Source organism: Trachypithecus francoisi, unplaced genomic scaffold (assembly GCF_009764315.1).
Source record: "Trachypithecus francoisi isolate TF-2019V2 unplaced genomic scaffold, Tfra_2.0 Lachesis_group15, whole genome shotgun sequence".
NCBI lineage: Eukaryota > Metazoa > Chordata > Mammalia > Primates > Cercopithecidae > Trachypithecus > Trachypithecus francoisi.
In genome coordinates this window covers 99,417,260-99,443,663 of record NW_022681460.1, presented here as the reverse complement: position 1 = coordinate 99,443,663, position 26,404 = coordinate 99,417,260, and the positions used below count along the sequence as shown (strand labels likewise).

The 26,404-nt window shown below is 42.8% G+C and overlaps 1 protein-coding gene and 1 non-coding gene across 4 annotated transcripts; both read right to left on the bottom strand.

Annotated features, from left to right (window-relative positions):
- Positions 1 to 1,497: 1,497 nt before the first annotated feature.
- Positions 1,498 to 24,974, bottom strand: CEP20 (centrosomal protein 20). Of its 3 annotated transcripts, XM_033235649.1 has the most exons (5): positions 24,872 to 24,974; positions 20,000 to 20,197; positions 15,824 to 15,908; positions 9,233 to 9,369; positions 1,498 to 3,286 (listed from the first exon to the last, which is right to left on the bottom strand). In XM_033235649.1, exons 1-5 carry the CDS (start codon positions 24,897 to 24,899, stop codon positions 3,210 to 3,212), a joined length of 525 nt encoding a protein of 174 aa, XP_033091540.1. In that variant the 5' UTR covers positions 24,900 to 24,974; the 3' UTR covers positions 1,498 to 3,209. The 3 variants fall into 3 exon arrangements, with proteins under 3 accessions (XP_033091540.1, XP_033091542.1, XP_033091541.1); XM_033235651.1 differs by lacking the exon at positions 9,233 to 9,369; XM_033235650.1 differs by lacking the exon at positions 20,000 to 20,197 and having other exon boundaries at positions 24,872 to 24,921.
- LOC117098131 lies at positions 13,183 to 13,286 on the bottom strand. The gene has a single exon (XR_004443191.1). It is a non-coding gene; the product is annotated as a U6 spliceosomal RNA (small nuclear RNA).
- Positions 24,975 to 26,404: the final 1,430 nt, after the last annotated feature.

Below are 26,404 nucleotides of genomic sequence, written 5' to 3'. Positions count from 1 at the left end.
CACCAAGAGTGAACCCTAATGTAACTATGGACTTTTTGTGATGATGACGTGTCAAAATAGGTTCACCCACTGGAATGAATCCATGTGCCACTCGATGCCGGATGTTGACAGTGGGAGAAGCTAGACATCCATGGGTGCAGGGGGCAGACAGGAGCTCTGTGCTTCCAGTCAATCTAGCCATGAACCTAAAACTGCTCTAAAAAACAAAAGTCTACTTTTTTTTCAGACAAGAGTCTCAGTCACCCAGGTTGGAGTGCAACGGCGTGATCTCGGCTCACTGCAACCTCCGCCTCCTGGGTTCAAGCGATTCTCTTGCCTCAGCCTCCCCAGTAGCTGGGATTACAGGCGGCGCCACCATGCCTGGATAAGTTTGTTATTTTTAGTAGAGATAGGGTTTTGCGAGTTGGTCAGTTTGAACTCCTGACCTCAGGTGATACGCCTGCCTTGGCCTTCCAAAGTGCTGGGATTACAGGCGTGAGCCACCGCGACCAACCTAAAGGTAACTTTTTTTTTGAGATGGAATTTCACTCTTGTTGCCCAGGCTGGAGTGCAATGGTGGGATCTTGGCTCACTGCAACCCCCGCCTCCAGGGTTCAAGTGATTCTCCTGTCTCAGCCTCCCAAGTAGCTGGGATTACAGGCACATGCCACTACACCCGGGTAATTTTTTGAATTTTAGTAGAGACGGGGTTTCATCATATTGGTCAGGCTGGTCTCAACTCCTGACCTCAGGTGATCTGCCCGCTTTGGCCTCCCAAAGTGCTGGGATTACAGGTGTGAGCCACTGCGCCCAGCCAGTAGTTTTATTTCACTGCTATTTTTAAAAGATTGCTGAATACCACACAATCCTCAAATCGTGGTTGTTACCAAAAAATCAAGTACCAAGTGGCTGGGAAGCATTGTCCCAAATGCCTTTAAAGGCATATTCTCACAAATGTTCATCTTTCATGTACACTTGGTTTTAAAAGAACACATCAAATTCTACATAATCATAAAGGTATGTGAGTGATATACAAATGTGTTCTTGCACATCATTATAAGGCTATTAGTTTGTTCTATGCAAGCATGTATGCTAAGCTTAAATCTGTCTTCTTCAAAAGCCGCCTCTGCTCCTGCTATGAGGTTTTAGATCACCCAAGTTGTGTATTTCCTAAATCCCTCTTCAGTTCCCATTCCCATCCTGTTTTTGTGTAAATCCAAGTTTTCTCCTAAAACTTGTCTAGCAACTCTAGAAGATAACTTCTCCTAACAATTCCAAGAAACCCACGAGTAAAGTACTTAACACATTTATAAGAAGAGTTGGCTTGTCCTCTGCGCTTTTTCTTCCTTCCTATAAACATGTGCAGATGGCAGGAAAGTCCCCCCGCCTCCACCCCTCAACTGCGAAGCTTCTGAAAATCCCAGCGGACAGCCTGGCAGCCATCTCCAATCACTCTTCTGTTTTTGATGTGTGTCTTTTGATGAGAGAACAGTGATATAAACACCCTTTGCACCAAAGTGACTTAGTATTTTTTTTATTACATGATACATTGAAAGTATAAAAAGTTGCCTCAGTACAAATTACAGAATAATGCATACAAAAGTGCTATGGACTACATGTGACAATTCTGTTTAACTTCCATCTTGATGATTTTATATCAGTATCCAAAATTATATACTCCGGCATTTTTTCCAAATCTAGTCTTACATGATTGCAATTCCTGAGGTAAACTAAGCGCCTACTGCCAACATCCTTGGACGAAAACCAAGTCCCCCGGGAGAATTCAGATATTTATATTCGCACATACAATACAATGGAATTCATCATTGTAATCAGATATTACAGATTTAAAACTGGAAAATGGACTCTTGCAATACTTCTGCATCCATATACAATTTTACCAACAGGGCCTCTCGAAATGTTGTGTAAGTATAGTTTAAATGGATTTCATTAATAAGTGTCTGCATTTAGATAAAAATTCTTGGCTAATCTGTAAGAAGTGAACACTGACTAGCATCGCCAAACAGAAAATCAAAAGTTTCAACAATTTGCAAAGCAGCACAGAATTGACACCCTAAAGAGGGTGCCAATTTTGCTAACCACAGCTCTTACCACTCCTCTCCATGGAAAACCTTGAGGCAAATGTTGTCAGTGTACAGGTGCACAGGCAAAATTTAGTTCTCAATATACCACCAAACTTCTGCCCATTAGGAGCTGTCTACCATCATAGTCAGTTGTTTTCAATGAAATGAGCCTGTGGACACTACATTATAAAAACTTCTTTAATAAATATCAAAGTAGCGTATTAGAGATAACACATACTACTTTTCTATCCCAAGAATAAAAACTGATGTTTGATAAGAGTTTCGGAGCCCAAATGAGTTGGGGGCTGGCCTCTTCTGGCTCATCTGTGATTGCACAACCCAGGGCCACATGGAGATTAAACAATGCCATCTTTGAAAAATCACTTTCTGGTATTTCTCCCAAAGCCTGTCTCTTCATGCTTACTTCACATTCTTTATCTAATAAAATAAACTCTTTGTTTTATTTACAGAAAAATTATTACAGCAAATTTACTTCCCCTCTACCTTTTAATAAAATCTTCCAGTAAGCCAAAATGGTCTAAGGAAAGAAAAAGTACATTGTTGCCTACTGAAAAGGTAATACAAAGCCCTTTCATTTCCTTACAAACTTTAAGGGCCTTTACAATACTTCCTAAATGGCTGGGCTCAGTGGCTCACGCCTGTAATCCCACCACTTTGGGAGGCTGAGGTGCACAGATCACTTGAGGTCAGGAGTTCGAAACCAGCCTGGCAAGCATGGTAAAACCCCATCTCTAGTAAAAATACAAAAACTAGTCCGGTGTGGTGGCACAGGCCTGTTGTCCCAGCTACGTGGGAGGCTAAGGCAGGAGAATTACTTGAATCTGGGAGGCAGAGATTGCAGTGAGCCGAGATCGTGCCACTGCACCCCAGCCTGGGTGACAGAGCGAGACTCTGCCTCAAGAAACAAAAAATACTTCCTAAAAACAATACTTCTTTTTTTCAAGTCAAATCCAATAAGCTAGATGACAGAGTTAGCTTTTATTCACAAATGTAGTTAAACATGAGGGGTGTATTGTAGAAACTCAAATTTCTACAAATATTAGTGGTGCTTTTTGGTAACATTGGAACAATAAATAAGTTATTTAATAATACAATTTTAAGATAAAAGATACCCCAAACGAAGCATTATCTGTTTACTGCCTGAGAAACATGAAGATCTTCAATGTTAGTACTTTTCCGCTCCTCCTTTCTTAGGTGCTCATCTGAAATGCACAGAAACCAATGTTAATACTTATCCTAAGTCAAAACAGGCAGATAGGTAGACACAGCTACAAATAGTTTAGGATGTTACATATTCAATATTCTATGAATTCTTTAGATGGTTTAGGACAATGACAAAAACTCATTATTTTTTAAACACTATTGAAGAAATCAGAGGCCAGGTGTGGTGGCTCACGTCTGTCATCCTAGCACTTTGGGAGGCTGAGGTGGGTGGATTACCTGAGGTCTCAAGAGTTACAGACTAGTCTGGCCAACATGGTGAAACCCTGTCTCTCCTAAAAATATAAAAATTAGCTGGGCGTGGTAGCAGGTGCCTGTAATCCCAGCTACTCGGGAGGCTGAGGCAGGAGAATCACTGGAACCCGGGAGGTGGAAGTTGCAGTGAGCCAAGATCGTGCCATTGCACTCCAGCCTGGGGGACGAGAGTGAAACTCGGTCTCAGAAAAAAAAAAAAAGAAAGAAATCAGAAATGTCTGGCATTAGGGACTCTAATTATTCAAAAGTGTTTCTTGACTTTTTTTTTTAGTACAACCTGCAGTAAACCCATCCCTAGGTAGTTACAAACCTCTCTCTTACATGTAAGGAATGAAATTTGCAAGAAAGGACAAAGTGTTCAATCAGCATTTTGAGGGTTGCCAAAGCTCTTCAATTACAACACAATGAAAAGCACTTCAAATAGGATTGCCTGAGGTCAGGAGTTAGAGACCCCGTCTCTATTAAAAATACAAAAATTAGCCAGGCATGGTGGTGGGCGCCTATAATCCCAGCTACTCGGGAGGCTGACGCAGGAGAATCGCTTGAACCCAGGAACTGGAGGTTGCAGTGAGCTGAGATCGTGCCACTGCACTCCAGCCTGGGCGACAGAGCGAGACTCTGTCTGGGGAAAAAAAAAAAAAAAGAACGTGGAGACTTAATATCCTAATGCAACAAAAATGCAATGCAAAAACTAGATTCCTGAGAATATATGAACCCCAAACACTTTCTACCACTGACAAAACATCTTTCTTGCAACAATTTTGGTAATAGGAAAAAATATACACATAAATTTAGATAAGCTGCTAGAAAATGCAATTTTAGCACCATAACACCTACTGGATTTTCTAATTCTACAGTGTGATTACACACACGCTTTATTAGTTCTCAGCTGATTATTCTCAGTGCCAATACTACTTTAAGGGTCTGGATAACAGATGGAACTCTCTCTCCCTTTATTTTAGGTAACTTTGCCGGACAGAAATAAATTAACAATTTCCTCAAAAGGCAACAATTTTAGGTCTTCTAGAAAAAGTGTTATAAAAAATGAAGTCTATTATGCTTGATAGATGTGCAATAAAATTAAGCTGGTGACTGTCTCTATTATAAAAATCTGGTCATTCATTTACAATAAAAATTTTCCCCAGGCACGTAGTCCCAGCTGTAGTCCCAGCTACTTGGGAGGCTGAGGTGGGAGGATCACCTGGGCCTGTGAGGTAAAGGCTGCAGAGAGCCATGATTGTGTCACTGCACTCCAGCCTGGGTGACAGAGTGAGACCCTATCTCTTAAAAACAAAAAAAAGAAAAAAAAAGTGTGTGTATATGTGTGTGTGTGTGTGTGTGTGTGTGTGTGTATATATATATAAAATTTATTGAATAGCAAAAACTACTTTGCCTCCAAGATTACAAGCACTAACAGCAGCAGTACAAATGCATTGGCTGTTGTTTCAAAGGTGGGTGTGCCTACATAAACCCTCTTCATTTTTTTTTCAGCACTGAAAACTTGAATGAGAGAAGCACTTTTTCATCTTGGCATGACTTGGACTTACTTCTTCCTTTCCTTTTTTTTTTGAGATGGAGTCTCGCTCTGTTGCCCAGGCTGGAGTACAGGGGTGCAATCTCTACTCACTGCAACCTCTGCCTTCCGGGTTCAAGCGATTCTCCTGCCTCAGCCTCCTAAGTAGCTGGGACTACAGGTGCACACCATCACACCCAGCTAATTTTTGTATTTTTAGTAGAGACAGGGTTTCACCATGTTGGCTAGGCTGGTCTCAAACTCCTAACCTCAGGTGATCCACCCACCTCAGCCTCCCAAGGTGCTGCGATTACAAGGGTGAGCTGCCGTGGCCCGGCCTGAACTTATTTTCAAATAAAAGCCAATTTAGTTTCAGGGTTTGATATTTCCGTTGAATGAGCTTCTGTGGAGATAAGGTGCTGTGATGTAGAGAATAAGGATTTTAGTATCTTCACAACCTTTTCAACGCTGTCAAATAAGAGTTCTGGAGACAGTGAGCTAGAGTTGAGAAAGTCAATGGAATGCTTAAGTGTGTTACTGAAACATGATGCAATTTTGGCTGACAACTTTCAAGGCACTACACAAAGCGGTTGTGTCAAAAACATTTTTGATGACCAAGAAAATAATGTGCAAAATCACTGTTCTTTCCCGATTCATTCAGCAGTCATCCTCATTTCTGAGCTGTCTACAGAGCTTTCCACAGAACAGGCACGCACGGTGGCTTTACTGACTTGAACTCGACTCTGATGTTCCTGGCACTTTAGTGGTGTAGGGGGCGTGTGTCTGTGTGTCTCTTTCCCTCCCTCCCTCCAGCCCTATGGTGTATGCGTAATCTACCGCTTTCATCTCAAAAGAACAGAAACTGGTTAGGAAATAGTGTTCCTTATAATTTTCTTACTAGTCATGAGCCGTGAGTATTAACGAGGCTGATTATGAAACTTACAAACCAGAAAGTTATTTCTCAAGCGGTTATTTTTCTTTACAGGACTGATAATATCAATGACTTGGGTTGCTGTGTTAAGAAGTGTTAAGGTGTACAATATCCACTGGTGACAACGGAACTCAGAAACCCATACTGTCATATATTCTTGGTAAGTGTATAGACTGATAAAGCCTTTGTGGAGGGGAATTAGACAATATCTACTATATTTTTAAATATGCATATCCTTTGAACCAACAACTCTACTTTAGGCATCCACACAAGAGAAACGTATAGACAAAGATACAATGTTACATCACAATACTGTAATGTGTGGATAATACTTAAATGTGTGGACAAAGATACAATGTTACATCAAAATACTGTAAAAGCAAAATATTTAAAACTACATTAAGAGTGATTATAAGGTGGGAGACTAGCCTGGGCAATATGACAAGACCCTGACTGCAAAAAATTAAAAAATAAGCGAGGTGTGGTGGTGCACCCCTACAGTCCTGGCTACTTGGAAAGGTGATGTGGAAAGACTGAGCCAAGGAGTCTGAGGCTACGGTGAGCCATGATTGTGCCACTGCACTCCAACCTGGATGACAGAGTAAGACCTCATCTCTAAAATTAAAAAAAGGATGATTATAACAATACTCTGGAATATGAAACAGTTAAAAATGAGATCTACATGTATCAACAAGTGAAAAAAAGCAAACTGCAGGATAACGTGCGCCATAACAATGCAGACATATTTAAATGCACAGAAATGAGTCCTGAAGGGGCTGGGCACGGCCAGGTGCAGTGGCTCACGCCTGTAATCCCAGCACCTTGGGAGGCCAAGGTGGGTGGATCGCCTGAGATCATGAGTTGGAGACCAGTCTGGCCAACACAGTGAAATCCCATCTCTACTAAAAATACAAAAATTAGGGTGGGTGTGGTAGCGCATGCTTGCAGTCCCAGCCACTTGGCAGGCAGGAGAATCGCTTGAAACTGGGAGGCGGAGGTTGCAGTGAGCGAGATAGTGCCATTGCACTCCAGCCTGGGTGACAGAGTGAGAGTCCATCTAAAATAAAAATAAAAATAAAATATAAAATAAAATAAAATAGAAATGAGTCCCAAAGAACACCCTGCAAACTGCTAACAGGGATACCGTCTATAAAAAGGGAGAAGAATTGAGGAATTAGGGAGAGGCAAGAAAGACAAAAGGAAAATTAAAGGGAACTTTTTACTATTTAAAAAATTTAGAGATTTACTCATGTACTTGCCCAATTAATGTTTTATTTTGCTCATTAAATACTTGCCAATTAGTAGGCAGTAATGTCAGTTCCTTACCAATCCCTAAGAAGAGAATTTGAAAAACTTCTCCGTAATCTCTATGTGGAAAGGTATATGGGAATAGCAATCAAATGTGCTCATTCTGCTACTAATTATCTGCCACAGGCCTCAGATGAGTTACTTAACCTCTTACTATTGGAACCTTCTTAAGGTTTTCTCAACTGTAAAATAAGTAGGTGGGAATGACTTATTTCCCAACGTTCCATCCAGTTCAGAATTCTAAGATATATAGAAAGATATCTCCTAGTGCAGTCAGAAACCACCTCCAAAAGAGGTTCTGCTGATTCACTGCTTACTTTCAGACCTCAAGAGACCCCAAACATCTAACATGGTCACTACTGGTCATAGCAGTTTAGGAAACTACAAAGGCAATCCACACTTTAGGCATTTCCTAAAAGTTTGTGTCAACATTCAAGATTTACATTTATTCTGATAATTGGCAGCCTAGACCCCACCTTTAACTGTCCTTAAAAATTGATCAGCTCTCGGCTGCGCACGGTGGCTCATGCCTGTAATCCCAGCACTTGGGAGGCTGAGGCAGATGGATCACGAGGTCAGATCAAGACCATCCTGACTAACACGGTGAAACCCTGTCTCTACTAAAAATACAAAAAATTAGTTGGGTGTGGTGGCGGGCGCCTGTAGTCCCGGTTACTCGGAAGGCTGAGGCAGGGGAATGGAGTGAACCCAGGAGGCAGAGCTTGCAGTGAGACGAGATCACACCACTGCACTCCAGCCTGGTGTTGCACTCCAGCAACAGAGCGAGACTCCATCTCAAAAAAAAAAAAAAAAAAAAAAAGTTGATCAGCTCTCTACCACAACTGCAAACACTGAGCTATAACCTGATCATTTCAAATGGTGAAAATAGGATCCTATTGCTGGGATAATCAAAATAACTGAGGGCCAGGTACAGGCTCGTGCCTGTAACCCCAACACTCTGAGAGGTCGTGGTGGGAAATCACTTAAGACCGAGTTCAAGACCAGTCCAGTGAACGTAGTGAGACTTCCATCTCTACAAAAATTTAAAACTTAGCTGGGTGTGGTGCCTGAAGTCCTAGCTACTTGGGAGGACGAGGCAAGAAGGTGAGAGGATTGCTTGAGCCCAGCAGTTCAAGGTTACGGTGAGCTATGATTGCACCACTGCACTCTAGTCAGGCGGCAGAGTGAGACCGTGTCTCAAAAAAATACATAAAAATTTAAAAGCTACTAAAAGCTCATTTAAAACACAGGCAATCTGAAAGAAATGTGGGCCATTCTCCTAAGAATCTGTAACTTGTAGGTAACTTCCACTCTAACATAAACAGTATCCTAAAAATGCAAATGACTTCTCTATCTGTATTTAGCAATCTTACCTTTTATTTTGCAGTCATGGAGGGGAAAAAAAATGATCACTTGACAAAAAGCTATTTATTCAGTATACTAAGGATCTAAGCTGCTCCAAAGACTAAGAATTTACATGCAAATTGGAGTTTTCAACACTTTTTTATTTTACATTTTAAAAATTTAATTAATGTAATTTTTTAATTAAAAAAAATAGAGATGGGATTTCACCATGTCACTTAGGCTACTCTCAAACTCCTGGCCTCAAGCAATCCACCTGCCTCAGCCTCCCAAAGTGCTGGGATTGCAGGCATAAGCCACGGTGCCTGGCCCGGAGTTTTCAATACTTTTATAAAGAAATTACATCCAAGAATTCTGCCCAGTTATGCCTCCCACCCTTCCCTGTCCAAGATTCTTTCCAAAAAGCATTCTGTTTCTTGGAGTAACATAGGCTAACCATATTAGATATAAGCAGAATTAAACTATGACTCAAAAGCTCAGTAAAGACTCCAAAGAAAAATATATAGGAAGAAAATATATTTGCTGACAGCTAAATGATGTATCTTGGAAAACTCATACCCATTGGCTTTCTTCTACTAGGCTGTCTGCCAAGACTTGGGTCTGAAGGCTGAAGTGAAGGCCCTTTCAGAAATGCATTCTGGATGCCATCCTTAGTTCCACGCAAGAAATGGGCTAAAATCCCATATAAAAGAGGTCTATAGCAGGAAGAAAACAAAACAAAACCAAAAGTAATAAATCTGCATGAACAAGAAAAGCTTAAAACATTTGTTCTTTAAAAGGTAACTTCTGACATCAAAATGACCAAGTGATTCACTAGACTTTAAAAAGCTGCATGATTATTATCCAAACTGCAAATTGTTCGTACTTTTAAATTTAAGAGTACCACTTAATTTCATGACAATTTTAAAACCCAGAGAAAACATGTTGGCCGGGCGCGGTGGCTCAAGCCTGTAATCCCAGCACTTTGGGAGGCCGAGGCGGGCGGATCACAAGGTCAGGAGATCGAGACCATCCTGGCTAACACGGTGAAACTCCGTCTCTACTAAAAAATACAAAAAACTAGCCAGGCGAGGTGGCAGGCGCCTGTAGTCCCAGCTACTCGGGAGGCTGAGGCAGGAGAATGGCGTGAACCCGGGAGGCGGAGCTTGCAGTGAGCTGAGATCTGGCCAGTGTACTCCAGCTTGGGTGACAGAGAGAGACTCCGTCTCAAAAAAAAAAAAAAAAAAAAAAAACATGTTAACAACTTAAACTTCATCTACACTGAAATATCATTTCTATCAATCCTCAGGAATTTATCTTTTAAACTCCAAAGTCCAGTATAATATTTCCCAATACCTAACCCCATCTAATACACAACAGGTATTCAATAAACACCTCTTGATTAATAAGTCCTTGCCCTGAAAAAGTCTTAGGTCCTGATAGCCAGGTGACCTGGGTTCAAATCCTGGCTTTGCCATTTGCTAGCTGTGGGACTCTCTAAGATTCTTAACCTCTCCAGCCTCATAAGTGCTTCTTCCTTTACAAATTAGGATAAGCATCATCCCTCCCTTACAGGGCTGTTACGCATTAAATGAGTTAATAAATGTCAAGTGTTTTTTACTGTGCCTGGCACATATGAAATAGTATATAAATGTTAGCTCCTGTGTAGCTAACATTTATTTAGATTAATATTTATGTTACCTAATATTTTAAAATTTTCTTTATAGTTTACAGAACACATACCTCTTCTCTTCTGATCCTCATCATGTAATGTCAAAATCATCAACTGCAATTTATAAAGGAGAAAACCACAGCCAGGGGATTTGCTAGATTCCCTCAGACAGTAAACAAAGTTTACCCTTGAACCCCAAATCCCACATTCTTTTCCTTACAATGTGCTGCCTGGGGGTTTCTATTAGTACTCTTGCATACAGGAAAGCTGCTCTGCTGACAATAAAGAGTGGTACAACGGAAATGTTTTCCTTTGTTTCCAATCTCATATTTGAAAATATAATTAAAAGGATTTCATCTTTTTTATTTTTAATTTTTGTGGGTACATAGTAGGTGTATATATTTGTGGGGAGGATTTAGTTTTTGAGATCTGGATCTATTTACTAGCTGGTATAATGGTTTACAGTATGACACTCCCTTCTCACTGCCCTCCCTTTGAGTGCGGGCGGAACTCACTTCTAACTGGCAGAAGGCTGACTGCAGAGGCCACATGGTAATGGCATTGCAACTTCCTCCTTGCTTTCTCTCTTGGATTGCTGCCTTTGGGAGAATCAGATGCCTCAGGACACTTCAGCAGCCCCAGAAAGGTACATGCGATAAGAAACTGAGGCCGCCTGTCAATATTATTATGAGTTTGGAAGCTGATAGTTCAGCCACATTCAAGGCTTCAGACTACAACCCTGGCTGGCATCTTGACTACAACCTCATGGGGCAGCCTGAGCTAGACTTATGTGACTACGCCGATCCCAAATCCCCAAATATCCCACAAATAATCTATGTTGTTGTGTTAAGCCACCAAATTCTGGAATAATATCATACCAATTTTTCCATGCAACAAGGAAACCAGGAAAGTTTCTTTATTTAATAAGATGCTTCAACTCTTACGAAAGCATCACCTAGTAATATAAAACAGGTCTCTTTGTTTACTTTAATCTTCCCCGAAGTGTTAATTGGTTCAAGATGATTTTTAAATGTTGAAAATTTTATTTTTTAAATTGATAGTCAATAAAATTTACTTGTGATTAAAATTTTGGGTTGGATATGGGTGCTCAGGCCTGTAATCCCAGGACTTTGGGGGGCCAGCCTGGCCTTAAGCAGGAGTTTGAGACAGCCTGAACAACACAAGGAGTCCCCTAGCTCTACAGCAATTTGATTTTAAATTAGCCACACAAGGAAATATGCACCTGTGGTCCCAGCTACGGGCAGGCTGAGATGGGAGGATCGCTTGAGTCCAGGAGGGAGAGGCAATGTGTAAATTCATGGATTAAGGTTTATTTTTAAAAATAAGTTTCAAAAAGATAATTTAAAGAAAAGTGTGTCCTCACAATACCTTGCCTGTAATTCTGAAATGCAAAATTCTGAAAACTGGACTCTCTTCATATATCTGGCAAAAAAATCATGAGATGGCAAGGGTTGACCTAACAAGGCTATCACAGACTTTATCTTACTTTGTGTGAAAATATTAATGTGCTGGGTGCGGTGGCTTATGCCTGTAATCCCAGCACTGTGGGAGGCTGAGGTAGGAGGATCACCTGAGGTCGGGAGTTCAAGACCAGCCTGACCAATGTGGAGAAACCCCCTATCTAAAAATACAAAATTAGCTGGGTGTGGTGGTCCATGCCTGTAATCCCAGCTACTCAGGAGTCTGAGGGAGGAGAGTTGCTTGAACCTAGGAGGCAGAGGTTGCAGTCAGCCGAGATCGTGTCACTGCACTCCAGCCTGGGCGACGAGAGCAAAATTCCATCTCAAAAAAAAAAAAAAAAATCAATGTGATTGTGGAACACTACTTCAGGACTCCGTAGCACATATATGTAGTATTTGGTATATGTACCGTATTACTTTATTTTTTTAAAGAATTGAAGTCTCGGGTTAGGCGCGACGGCTCACACCCGTAATCCCAGCACTTTGGGAGGCCAAGGCGGACGGATCATGAGGTCAGGAGATGGAGGCCATCCTGGCTAACATGGTGAAACCCTGTCTCTACTAAAAATACAAAAAATTAGCTGGGCGTGGTGGCACGCGTCTGCAGTCCCAGCTACTTGGGAAGCTGAGGCAGGAGAATCGCTTGAACCTGGGAGGCGGCAGTTGCAGTGAGCTGAGATCGCGCCACTGCACTCCAGCCTGGATAACAAGAGCGAGACTCCATCTCCAAAAAAAAAAAAAAAGAATTGAACTCTTGCTGTGTGGCCCACACTGGAGTGTAGCAGCAAGATCATGGCTCACTGCAGCCTCGATCTCCAGGATTTAAGCAATCTTCTTGCCTCACCCTCCTAAGTAGCTAGGACTACAGGCATGTCATTTTAAAACCTGAAAACGTTTGGCTTTTCAAACATATATCTGGCCTCAATGGTTTTAGATGCAGCACTGTAGATCTGTAAGTAAATGAGTAATACGTGACTATGGCAAACTTTGTGAATGTCAATCACTGAAGCGTGAGAAACAAGGGCTTAAAGAAGTTACCTAACTTTTAAAAACTAAAGCTGTTTCAGCAACATTTTTTTTTTTTTTGAGACAGAGTCTCACTCTGTCACCCAGCCTGGAGGCAGTGGCACGATCTTAGCTCACTGTAAGCTCCGCCTCCTGGGTTGATAACATTCTCTTGCCTCAGCCTCGTGAGTAGCTGGAACTACAGGCAGCCACTACCTTGCCTGGCTAATTTTTTGTGTATTTAGTAGAGACGGGTTTCACCCTGTTAGTCGGGATGGTCTCAATCTCCTGACTTTGTGATCTGCCTGCTTCGGCCTTCCAAAGTGCTGGGATTACAGGCGTGAGCCACCGGGCCCAGCCTTCTTTTTTTAAAACATATGAAACGTTTCACGAATTTGCATGTCATCCCTTTGCCGGGGCCATGCTAATCTCCGTACTGCTCCAATTTTAGTACATGTGCTGCCAAAGCAAGCACAAACTTCTTAATACTTTCATCTGAAGTAGGTATCTCAAAAGCTACCAAGAAGCCAGTAGGAGTAAAATCATTGCTTATTTTCATCAACTGCTAAATGTAAAACACTGTCTTGTATTAAACGATGTAATACCTTATTGCTCATCCTAAGTCACGCTTAGATTCCTCCAATTATTTTTCCCACAGTTCTCAATTACACAATTTTTATACTTTTCAAAACACTTGTCACCAGGTGCAGTGGCTCATGCCTATAATCCCAACACTTTGGAAGACCAAGGCAGGTGTATATACCTTGAGCTGAGGAATTGAAGACCAGCCTGGCTAACATGGTAAAACACCATCTCTACAAAAAATATAAAAATTAGCCAGGCATGATGGTGCATGCTGGCGCATGCCTGTAATTCCAGCTACATGGGAGGATGAGGTGGGAGGATCGCTTGAGCCCAGGAGTTCAAGGCTGCAGTGAGCCATGATCAAGCCACTGCACTCTAGAGACCTGGGCATCAGAGTGAAACCCTGCCTTGAAAAAACAAACAAAATAAAACCCACAGCACTTTGGGAGGTGGAGGTGGGCAGGTCACTTGAGGCCAGGAGTTCGAGACCAGCCTGGCCAACATGGTGGAACCCCATCTCTACTAAAAAATATGAAAAAAAAATTAGCTGGGCATGGTGGTATACACCTGTAATTCCAGCTACTAAGGAGGTTGAGGCAGGAGAATCCTGGGAGGAGATTGCAGTGAGCTGAGATGGGGCCACTGCACTCCAGTGTGGGCGACAGAGAGAGACCCTATCTCAAAAAAAGGAAAAAAAAAAAAAAAGAAACATGAGAAGATGAGGGGAAGAGAAAGAAGAAAACGCCATAAAGGAGTTACCATCTGAACAGGGCCAATAGAAAGGAAAGATGCTCCAGTAGAAGTTAAGAGGGAAAAAGGTGATCTAGGGCTTCTGGGATAAGGCAATGGCTTACAAGGCAAAGCAGCATAAAGTTGCAAAGTGTCTTCAGGGCACAATCAGAAATCAGGTGTGAGCAGATACAACAACAGATGGGGTAGAAAGATAGAGGCCTAAAATGCTATGCTAAGCGACTGGGACTTCACTATGCACACGATGACAAAGGTAGTATATGATCCTGGAACATCAATTTTACACAAGGATTTGTGGGAGAGTTAAATTTAACTGGAATGTCATTTAAAACATTTGTATGGTAAAGCAAACAACTTTTAAGAACTTTTTTTTTTTTTTTTTGAGGCAGGGTCTGGTTCTGTCACCTAGGCTAGAATACAGTGGTACGATCCTGGCTCACTGCCTAGGTTAAAGCGATTCTCATGCCTGAGCCTCCCTAGTAGCTGGGACTATAGGCACACGCCACCACGCCTGGCTAATCTTTTTGTATTTTTAGTAGAGATGGGGTTTCACCATGCTGGCCAGGCTGGTCTCGAACTCCTGACCTCAGGTAATCCGCCTGCCTCGGCCTCTGAACTGCTGGGATTACAGGCATGAGCCACCACGTCTGGCTAGACATGGGGTTTCCCCATGTTGCCCAGGCTGGTCTTGAACTCCTGAGCTCAAGTGATCCATCTACTTCAGCCTTCCAAAGTGCTGGCATCACAGGCATGAGACACCTCACCTGGCCTTAAGAACTTCTAGGATAAGAAAACATAAGGCTTCAAAGGAAGTTCTAGATTTAAAAAAAAGGCTGCTTTAAGCTATGTTCTCAGGTTTCCTGTGTACTTTTTTTTTTTTTTGGCCATACAGGAACCCTCCAGAAAAAGTTTAAGAAACACTGAAATACAAAAAACCTAAGAAAACTAGAAAGTGGTGATCCTCCTTTTCAAGAGCATAGCTAGTGAGAGGAGGTGCATGGAGGGCAAAGGAGAGAGTAATAGTAATGAAAGCAGTGGGCTGATTCAGTAATCTTGGTAGAAAAAGGAATTCAAGCAGAAGCTGAGGGTTGGAAGTTCATAGGTTGTTTTTTTATTTTTTTTTGTTTTTGTCTTTTTTCAGGAGAGGAGAGATCTGAGTACATTCCTAAGTTGAAGTGAAGGAAGAGTTAAATATAAAGAAAACAACTGACATGGCAAAGTCTCAGAGGTCCCAGGCATGGGGGGCTTACGCCTGCAACCCTAGCACTTTAGGAGGCCAAGGCAGGAAGATCACTTGAGGTCAGGAGTTCAAGACCAGCCTGGGCAACAATGTGAGGCCTTGTCTCTACAAAAATAATTTGAAAATACAAATAAAAGTTGAAATTATAAATTAAAAAAAAAAAAAAGAACAAAGCCTTAGAAGGACAAAGGATCAAGAAGTCAAAAGGAGCTAACCCCAGAAAGAAGATGCTTAGTCACTCTGAGGCCATGGAAATTTAGCTTCAGCAAACACAGACCTCATCTGACTTGTTCACTCCTGCACACCCTGGATTTAGTACAATGCTTGACACACACTAGATCTGAACAAATACTTGAATTAAAATGAAGTAAAACCACCATGGTGCAATTATGACTCAAATACAATATTTGGAAACTTCTTTTAAAAAAAAATCTTACATTGTATTATCCTTTGATTCTTCAAATACATTTAGTTCATGGATGAGAAACTGTCTGTCCAGTGGAACGACAGGTTGACCAGATTCTGGAATAAAGAAATTCATGAGAACACCGAGCCTATTAAACTAAAAAGCAAGTAAGATTTTGAAAAGAATCATATTTACCAGACATACACTTTTCAGATTTTGGAAGCATGACAACACATACCAAGACAAATGAAATTGCCTGTGATTTTATGACTTTCAAAATATCTCTTTTGTTAAATGCATGTCTTAATACAGTTTAACATAAATTCACCTTTTAAATTCCCCAGTGTTTGGTTGGGAAAATACCGTTTCTATATCCAAATTATAATACTAAATTTTAGAAGTTTGTTTACCAATAACTTATTTTTGAAAAGAATATCCATTTGGTGACAATAATTACAAATTAAAATTAACCCCAGTGGGGCAACTGGAACTTGCACATTTCGCTGGTGGGAAAGCACAATGGTACAGCCACTTTGGAAAACAGTTGAGCAGTTTTCTTATAAAGGTGAGCGTGCACTTAACCACACAACCCAGCAATCCCACTCTCAGCTTTCTACTGAAGACTAATGAAGACTTAGGTTCTCACAAAAACCTGTATGTAAATGTTTAGAGTAGCTTGATTCCTATTGCTAAAACTAGAAACAACTCAGTGCCCATCAACTGGTAACAGATGAGTAAACTAGCACAGCCACGCAACAGAACAGTGTTCAAAGGAAAACAAACATGGCTGAATCTTGAATGTATTATACTAAGTGAAAAGAGGCAGACTCAAAAGGCTACATCCTGAATGGTTCCATCTATAGCAGGGGTTCCCAACTCCTGGGCCACAGATTAGAAACCGGGTCACACAGCAGGAGGTGAGCAGTGGGCAAGCAAGTGAGCGAAGCTTGGTCTGTGTTTACAGCTGCTGCCCATCCCTTGCATCACCGCCTGAGCTCTGCCTCCTGTTGGCAGCATTAGATTCTCATAGGAGTGTGAACCCTGTTGTGAACTGCGCATGCCAGGGATCTGGGTTGCACACTCCTCATGAGAATCTAATGCCTGATGATCTCTCACTGCCTCCCATCACCCCCAGATGGGATCATCTAGTTGCAGGAAAATAGGTTCAGGGCTCCCAATGATTCTACATTATGGTGAGCTATATAATTATTTCATTATATATTATAATGTAATCATAGAAATAAAATGTGTAATAAATGCAGTATGCTTGAATCATCCGGAACCATCCTCCCAGGGCCATGGAAAAATTGTCTTCCACGAAACCGGTCCCTGATGCCAAAAAGGCTGGTGATATCTTGACTGTGATCTGGTAGTAATTACACAACTGCAGGCATTTGACTAAAGCTACAGACTGTACAGATGAAAAGGTAAATTTTATTGTATGTAAATTATATCCCAGTTTTTTACAAAAAGCCAAAACATTTAATATGAAAACTTGACTACTGTCACTATATTTCATTCTAGTGAAGCCCAAGTCTTAACAGATATTTTCATAATTTCTTCTTTTCTGGGTATAACTGGTATCATACAGCCATCTATAACAAACTAACGAAAGTAGAGATGCTGATATCAAAGATCCTTAAACCAATAAAAATCATGAGTCTTTATGTAGTTAAGATGTATGTTTAATATTAAATAAAGGATCTGTAATGAAAAATTCTAACTTCACAAAGAATCCACTCTGTCTTGCAAAATCTACCTCCTGGCCTCGTTTCTTTGCTGAGGCACATCTCTGAGGCATGAAGTAGTCAAAGCAGAGACAGAACCTGAAGCAAGGGAATCCGATGATGCACATTAGGGTGCCTTGGACCATGCCCCAAGTTCATCCCCCACCCCACCAAGTCCAGGAGTAACCAGGATTCTGACTTATTTATATCCAGTCTCTCCTCATTTTTTTGAGAGAAGACATTTAAAAAGTCAGCGGAAGATACTAAAAATATTCTCACCACTCAATAACTGTTACACTTGAAGACAAAATTTGTTTCTTAAGAAATAAAATTCAACAGATAAAGGACATTTATCTTCAACTGCCCACCACCAAGCCCCAATGTCATTCTCTGCCTCCTATCACTAGGATGAGTGTGGAGTTTCCCCGCTGGTAGAGTCTGGATATTTGTCCCTGCCCACATCTCATGCTGAAATGCACTTCCCAGTGTTGGAAGTGGGACCTGGCGGGAGTTGTTTGGGTCGTGGGTGTGGATCCCCCACAACTTGGTGCTGTCCTTACCATAGTGAGTGGGTTCTCATGAGATCTGGTCATTTAAAAGTGTGTGGCACTAACATGCCCCACCCTTGGCCCCTGCTTTCACCATGTAACATGCTTGCTGCAGTAAGTAAAAGCTCCCTGAGGCCTCCCAGAAACTGAGCAGATGCTAGTGCCATGCTTGTACAGTCTGCAGAACCGTGAGCCAAGTAAACCTCTTTTCTTCAACTGGGCGCAGTGGCTCACGCTTGTAATCCCAACACTTTGGGAGGCCAAGGCGGGCGGATCACGAGGTCAGGAGATTGAGACCATCCTGGCTAACAAGGTGAAACCCCGTCTCTACTAAAAATACAAAAAATTAGCTGGGTATGGTGGCACGTGCCTGTAGTCCAAGCTACTTGGGAGGCTGAGGCAGGAGAATCACTTGAACCCAGGAGGCAGAGGTTGCAGTGAACCAAGATCACGCCACTGCACTCCAGCCTTGGTGACAGAGCAAGACTCTGTCTAAAAAGAAAAAAACAAAAAAAACCCTCTTTTCTTCATAAATTACCCAGTCTCAGGTGTTTCTTTATAGCAATCCAAGAATAACCTAATATAATGCCTAGTTCTTTATAAATATCATGCTTTTAGATACATCCATTTGTAAATATACCTAACTACTACATAGTAGTAACACTTCAAAGTTTTATCTCTATTTTATATATATATAGATATATACACACAGACACATACACACACACACACACACACAGATATCTACATACCTATATATAGAGAGGGAGAGTTTTTTTTTTTAAGAGACAGGAGTTGGACCAGCCTGTCCAATATGGTGAAACCTTGTCTCTACTAAAAAATACAAAAATTTGCCGGGCGTGGTAGCATACACCTGTAGTTCCAGCTACTTTGGAGGCTGAGGCAGGAAAACTGCTTGAACCCGGGAGGCGGAGGTTGCAGAGAGCTGAGATCGCAATAGAGTGAGACTCCATCTCAAAAAAAAAAAAAAAAAAGACAGGGGCTGGGTGCAGTGGCTCATGTCTGTAATCCCAGCATTTTGGGCGTCTGAGATAGGCGGATCACCTGAGCCCAGGAGTTCAATACCAGGCTGGGCAGCACAGTGAGAGCTCATCTCTATAAATAAAATATTTAGCTGGGTGTGGAGGGATGCACCTGTGGTCCCAGCTACTCAGGAGACTGGTGCAGGAAGACTGCTTGAGCCCGGGAGGTCAAAGTTACAATAAGCCATGATCATACCACTGCAGTCCAGCCTGTGCAACAGAGCGAGATTCTGTCTCTGGAAAAAGAAAAAAGAGATAGGGTCTCTCTCTGTTGCCCAGACTGGAATGCAGTGATGCGATCATGGCTCACTGCAGCCCAGAGCACATGGGCTCACATGATCCCCCCACTGCCCGGGCCCCCGCTCAGCCTCAGCTAGGACTACAGACACTTGCCACCATGCATGGCTAATTTTAAACATTCTTTTGCAGAGATGGGGTCTCCCTGTGTTGCCCAGGCTGGTCTCAAACTCCTGGGCTCAAGTAATCTTCTTGCCTCAGCCTCCCGAAGCACTGAGATTACAGGTGTGAGCCACCCACCCAGCCTATTTTTTAATAAATAATATATTTAATCAGCGTATATCTTCAAAGCTTAAATACACAGGAAAAAACTGGTGGCAAACAGGACAAAATGTCAACAATTGTTTATTCTCAGTACCAGGAATTATAGATGATTTTTCCAAGTATATGCCTAGTTTAAGTGATTATTAAGTTACGTATTTTTCCCTTGTGAGAATCTGTGTAAGCTACAGAAAGAGCCCATGTGACTTTTGTGTCCCAGTCACCCAGATGGCACTGTTTGGTAAAAGAATTAGATTTCTAGGATAAACACTTCCTGAGAATTGGGGAAAGGGGAGAAACAGATTTTATATGATAAACAATAACCACTTACCTGCTATGAGGACAGATGCTGTATACTTATATTTGTTGAATTCTAAATACTCCCGAATTAATTCATTAATTAGAAGGTTTTCATGAGACAATGATGGTCGGGGTTCACGGTCATCATCTAGGGCATTGAAAACTTCAGCTCGGATCCTTGCTTTTAAATGCCCTAATACCCCCTTTTTTTCCAAGGTGTCCTTTAAAACTGTTTGATATAAAATATTAAGGTTTTGGTTACAGAGTAAATTTATCATTCTTAGGCATATTTTGAAAAGAAATGTTGAAAAGGTAAATGGTACAAAAGCAGCTCTCAATCTAAACATTGTGACAAATTATTAAACAATTACACTAACTACCACCAGCCACGTTTATACTAAAAAATACAGTTCTCATGTTGCATTGATTTAGTCTTAACATATTTGAGCAAATTCAAGTTTATTCCTACCTCAACAGCATTGTCAGGGGCTGTAGTCTAATACATATTCTTTTTTTTTGAGAAGGAGTCTCACTCTGTCGCTCAGGCTGGACTGTAGTGGCGCATCTCCGCTCACTGCAAGCTCCGCCTCCCGGGTTCACACCATTCTCCTGCCTCAGCCTCCCGAGTAGCTGGGACTACAGGCACCTGCCACCACGCCTGGCTCATTTTTTGAATTTTTTTTTTTTTAGAGATGGGGTTTTGCCATGTCAGCCAGGATGGTCTCGATCTCCCGACCTCATGACCTGCCCACCTTGGTCTCCCAAAGTGCTGGGATTACAGGCGTGAGCCACCGCACCTGGCCAGTCTAATACATATTCTTTTTTTTTTTTTTTTCTTTTTTGGAGACAGAGTCTCTCTCTTTCGCCCAGGCTAGAGTGCAATGGTGGTGATCTCAGCTCACTGCGACCTCGGACTCCCAGGTTCAAGCAATTCTCCTGCCTCAGCCTCCCGAGTAGTTGGTACTACAGGCACGTGCCACCATGTCCAACTAATTCTTTTTTGTATTTTTAGTAGAGACGCGGTTTCACCGTGTTGGCCAGGATGGTCTCAATCTCCTGATCTCGTGATCCACCCACCTCGGCCTCCCAAAGTGCTGGGATTACAGGCGTGAGCCATGGTGCCCGGCCAATACATAATTCTTTAGTGAGGGGAAAAGGTGGGAGATAGAATTATAGTTGCTTCCTTGGACCTGAACTTAAGCCCCAGTCTCTCATATATTTTCAAGAGTGTCTGCCACTGCACACAGGTTCTGCTTGTCATAACCACCTCCGGTCTAGAAAGATGATTAAAGAACACAACTATATTCCATAAAAGAAGTCTGTTGGGTTACTGTGTAAAAACCTTTGATGGCAGGACATGGTAGCTCACGCCTGTAACCCAGCACTTTGGGAGGCCGAGGCGGGCAGATCACGACATCAGGAGATCGAGACCATCCTGGCTAACAAGGTGAAACCCCATCTCTACTAAAAATACAAAAAATTAGCCAGGTGTGGTGGCACGCGCCTGTAGTCCCAGCAACTTGGGAGGCTGAGGCAGGAGAATCGCTTGAACCTGGGAGGCGGAAGTTGCAGTGAGCCGAGATGGTGCCACTGCACTCCAGCCTGGGCAAAGAGAGAGACTTCGTCTAAAACAACCAACCGACCAACCAACCAACCAAAAAAAAAAAAAAAACACAAACCTTTGATAATCCAGAACCCTTTAGGGAGTGAAAAGCTGTTTTGGGTTTTTCGTTGTTGTTTTGAGACAATCTCGCTCTGTCGCCAGGTTGGAGTGCAGTGGCACGATCTCGGCTCACTGCAATCTCCAAGCTCCTGGGTCCAAGTGATTCTCCTGCCTCAGCCTCCTGAATAGCTGGGATTACAGGCGCGCCCCACCATGCCCGGCTAATTTTTGTATTTTTAGTAGAGACAGGGTTTCACTATGTTGGCCAGGATGGTCTCCATCTCCTCACCTCGTGATCCACCCGCCTCAGTCTCCCAAAGTACTGGGATTACAGGTGTGAGCCACCACGCCTGCTGGCCTCTTTGTTGTTTTAAAGACAACTATGAGTTAATTCCTTAGAACAGCAGGATTCTGAAATGTTAAGCCTAGTTAGAAATCTAGCACATGACTATATCAATGCCATCTTAAGGAGTCAGGGATGTGTATGCAAAATGTAAACCTAACTTACTGATTAGCCAGAGTCACCATGACAAAGCAGTTATGATCATGGGATTTGGCTGTACATATTTTGCATAGATAATGGGGATCTTAGGACTGAATTGGCACCACCCCTTGTACTGATCTGGAACTTTCTATTTTCAAAGAGTTCCTACCAGCTAAATGACAACTTCAGAGAATGAACACATCTCATCCACAGAGCCAAGAACATAGCAAGAGCTCAGGAGGAGTCACCTAGGAGGATTACAATACATTGCTGTATACTACTGGGAAATCAATGTAGTTTAACACTGTTTTGCACCTTGCCAAAGGCACCAAGTAAGTACACCACAGTAACAAAAATCCATAAAGAGAGCCCAGGAGCTTATCCAAGTCAGTATGGACATAAGATCTTTCTAAGCTTCAATAAATAACATCAACAATAACCCTGGATCATATGACTAAAGAGATACACTCTTTACTGACTTTTGACCTTTCTTTCCTCTCATTTTTAAAGCATCCTTTCAACCTTCTTGCAAATAGGTTAAGTACAGTTATCACCCGATCAGACTTTGTCACAAGCCCATAAAAGGAAGGTACAGCCTTATTGTACTCTTAGAATCATAACTTAACCCCTATTCTCTAATTCCATCTTTGGAAATTAGATGGAGAGATTTTGTTACTGGCAAGGATCCTGTCCCAATTACTCTGTATTACACACAGGACAGCCTCAAACTGGGCAGAGAAACGAGAATTAGTGACAGTGGAAACAGGAAAGCTAGCGTCTCATCAGCACCTCAGTGGTGCATTACCAACCCATGCCTCAGTTGCCTTCTCTAAAATAATGAGCTTTACCTCTCAGAGATAGAACCAAATAAGGAGGAAAAATGTGATCGTGCTTAAAAAAGGTAAAAGCCCATAAAATATAAGGTAACTGGCTGGCAAACAAGTTTTCACCGGGTTCCTTTTGGAGGTCCATACCATTTTACCTTTCCCTCTATTATGCTTAGAACACTGGGCCATCAAAACTTCTTCGGAAAGGTTTTAACCTTGCTTAAATTTCAAGAGTACCTTTTCTTTTTTTTTTTTTTAATTTGTATTTTTTTTTGAGACAAGGTCTCATTTTGTTGCCCAGGCTGGAGTGCAGTGGCACCACTGTAGCTCATTGTCACCTCTATCTCCTGGGCTCAAGCGATCTTCCTGCTTCAGCCTGTGGGGTAGCTGGGACTACAGGCACAGGCCACTATGCCCAGCTTTTTTTTCTTTTTTAATAAAGATGGGGTCTCACTATGTTGGCCAGACTGGTCTTAAATTCCTGGGCTCAAGCAATCCTCCCAAAGTGTTAGGATTACAGGCGTGAGCCACTGTGCTTGGCTCATTCCAAGTGTACCTTTAAATCCTCTGAAAATGTATGCAATATTACATGTGATGTGTATTTCCCTGGGAACACAATCTGTATATTCGTGTGAAGTCTGTTCTTGTGGACAGACGCATGCCTGCTGTTTTATGACTGTTCACCAGCCCTGTGCCCCAAATACACACTTTTACACACGTCTCTTCTGTAAAATCTCTAAGAATTACCAGTTTAAACCCTGGGTTCCCTGCAAACTGGAACTGGTTTTATTTATTGGACAGCAATATTGCTCAGTGATTAAGACCTGGCAGTCAGGTGCATCACAACTAGGTTCCCACCCTGTGTCTCTTTCTAGTGAAATCACTTTGGGCTATTTCACTTCTCAGTACCTCAGTTTCCCAATCTATGAAATGGGTATAGGGTTGTTACAATCAGGTAACACACAGGCTGAGTAATGCCTGACACATGAGGCTCAATGATAACTATTATTACTATTACTTGTCTGGACATTTGCTTCAAAGTAAACAGTGTACAAACATCATTAATGACTCGCACGTAACTAGCTTAGAGTATCTTTTCCTCAAAAGACAGGAGAATGGCCTGGCCAGCAAACTTTTTGCCTCTAGTTTCTTCCGATGAAAAACGGGCCAGGCGCTCACGCCTGTAATCCCAGCACTTTGAGGGGGCCAAGGTGGGAGGATAGCTTGAGACCAGGAGTTCGACATCAGCCTGGGCAATACAGCAAGATCCCGTATCTACAAAAAATAGAAAAATTAGCCGGGCGTGGTGAAGAGCGCCTGTATTCCCACCTGCTCTGGAAGCTGAGGTGGGAGGATCACTGGAGTCCCGGAGTTCCAGGCTGCAGTGAGCTGTGATCGCGCTACTGCATTCCAGCCTGGGCGACAGAGACCCAATCTTTTTTTTTTTTTTTTTTTTTTAAAAAAAGGCGGGGAGGGCTACTTAACAGGTTGTTGTAAGGATCCAACGAGACAACCAAGCAAATTGTTTAGGGCAGTGCCTAACCGAATAGGGGTTGTGGGAATTGTAGTCATCAGCCCTGAGTGCCAAGCCCGGTCCAAGCAAGCCCTCCAGCCCCCGGCAGGGTCCAATAAGATGCGCCAGGGGCCCAAGATGCAGGCCTATAGGCCTCTTAGATGCCTGAAGATTATGCAACTCCTCCTTCAGCTCCAAACTGGCTTAAAACTCGCCAGTGGGCAACGTCTTCCCCATAAGAGCTCCCCGCGCACAGGCCGGGACAGCAGCCAGACGTTCCCCGCAGGCCCTCACACCGAAGAATGACCCCTGCAAAAGCCAACCCTTGTGTTCCGCGCGCTCTCCTCCCGTCCCATCCTTTCCACAAGATGATGGCCCGACGCTTCCCATGCGAAGGCCTCCCCGCTCGCACTCACCAGCCTTCAACTCCGCCACAGTCGCCATTTTTCAACGGCCGCCAGGGGCGCGCCTCGGCCCCGCGCACGCGCAGCTCCGCCCCACTCACTCTGCGGCGTGGTCTGTAGCCAATAGGCACACAGTTCTCGCCCCGCCTACTTCCGCCCCTCTCAGTTTACGCGCTCTGCGGTTGGTTGGGTGGTGAATGTCGACCAGAAACTCCACCAATCAGCGAGGGCTCTCGGAGGGGCCTGTTGAGTAAGACGGAGTGAGGGCGGGGACTAAGGCAGTTGAGAGCCCTGTGGGTGCTGCTGACACGTTAGTGCTTAACTTTAGCTAGCTGAGTTTTTCATTGTCTCTGCAGCCTCAAGTACCAACTGCTAATAGTTACCACCTATTAACCCTGCCGTTCTCAAACTTGAGCATGAATCCTCATCACCTCCAAGACTTGTTTAAACAGATTGCTTCCTAGTCCTCCCCATAGAGTTTCTGTAAATCTGGGATGATTCTGTAAATCTGGGATGAGGCCCTAGAATTTGCATTTCTGTGGAGTTCCCAGCTGGTACTGGTGTTACTGGTCTGGAGATCACACCTCGGGAACCACTGTATTAAGCACTTACTATTATGCCTTAGCACATTATTTCCCAATGATCACGCCGTTTTTACAAAGAAGGAAACTGGGTCCTCCATCGCTGAAGAGACTTAACCAAGATCACCAGCCTGTCCTCTTCCAGTCGCACTTACACAGTGCACGTAAAGAGTCCAGGAGCTTTTGGTGGAACTAACTAATGAAGGAATAAGTTCGAACTACATCCCATGGAAGTAAAGAAAAAGGAACAGGGGAATAATGTACCCTAAACTGAGTGTGAGGTTGCATGATTCCAGTTGTCATGCCAGGGAGAGCCAAACACTTGGCTAAATAAGAAACGTCTATTGGAAGTACACCTAAGAGCTGCCGGGCACGGTGGCTCACGCCTGGAATCCCAGCGCTTTAGGCGGGAGCCTGAGGTAAGTAGTTCGAGAACAGCCTGGCCAGCCTGGTGAAACCCTGTCTCTACTTAAAAAAAAACAAAACAAAACCCGTCTCTACTAAAAAAAAAAAACAAAAACAAAAATTAGCCGGGCATGGTAGCAGGCACCTGTAATCCCAGCTACTTGGGAGGCTGAGGCACGAGAATCACTTGCACCTGGGAGGCAGAGGTTGCAGTGAGCTGAGATCGCACCACTGCACTCCAGCCTGGACAACAGAGTGAGACACCATCTCAAAAAAAATAAAATAAAATAAAAAATACACCTAAGAGCAAGGAAACCTCTCTCCCAGGAACTTCCAGCATACTTTCGGTTCCATGCCTATTGTTTTTAAAATTGATTCATTGGCCGGGTGTGGTGGCTCATCCCTGTAATACCGGCACTTTGGGAGGCCGAGGAGGGAGGACTGCTTAAGCTCAGAAGTTCGAGATCAGCCTGGGCAACGCAAGACCCCATCTCTCCAAATTGAGCTCAGGACTTCCAGATAAAGCTGGGTAACATGAGACGCATTTCTACAACAACAA

What these genes read in the sequence shown, in the direction of transcription:
- CEP20 (XM_033235649.1), bottom strand. Translation starts at nt 24,899, where the DNA reads ATGGCGACTGTGGCGGAGTTGAAGGCTG. An exon ending in AGCATCTGTCCTCATAGCAG is followed by an intron (nt 15,909 to 19,999) that starts GTAAGTGGTTAT and finishes TCTTTATTCCAG; the next exon opens with AATCTGGTCAACCTGTCGTT. An exon ending in GAATCAAAGGATAATACAAT is followed by an intron (nt 9,370 to 15,823) that starts GTAAGATTTTTT and finishes TTCCTGCTATAG; the next exon opens with ACCTCTTTTATATGGGATTT.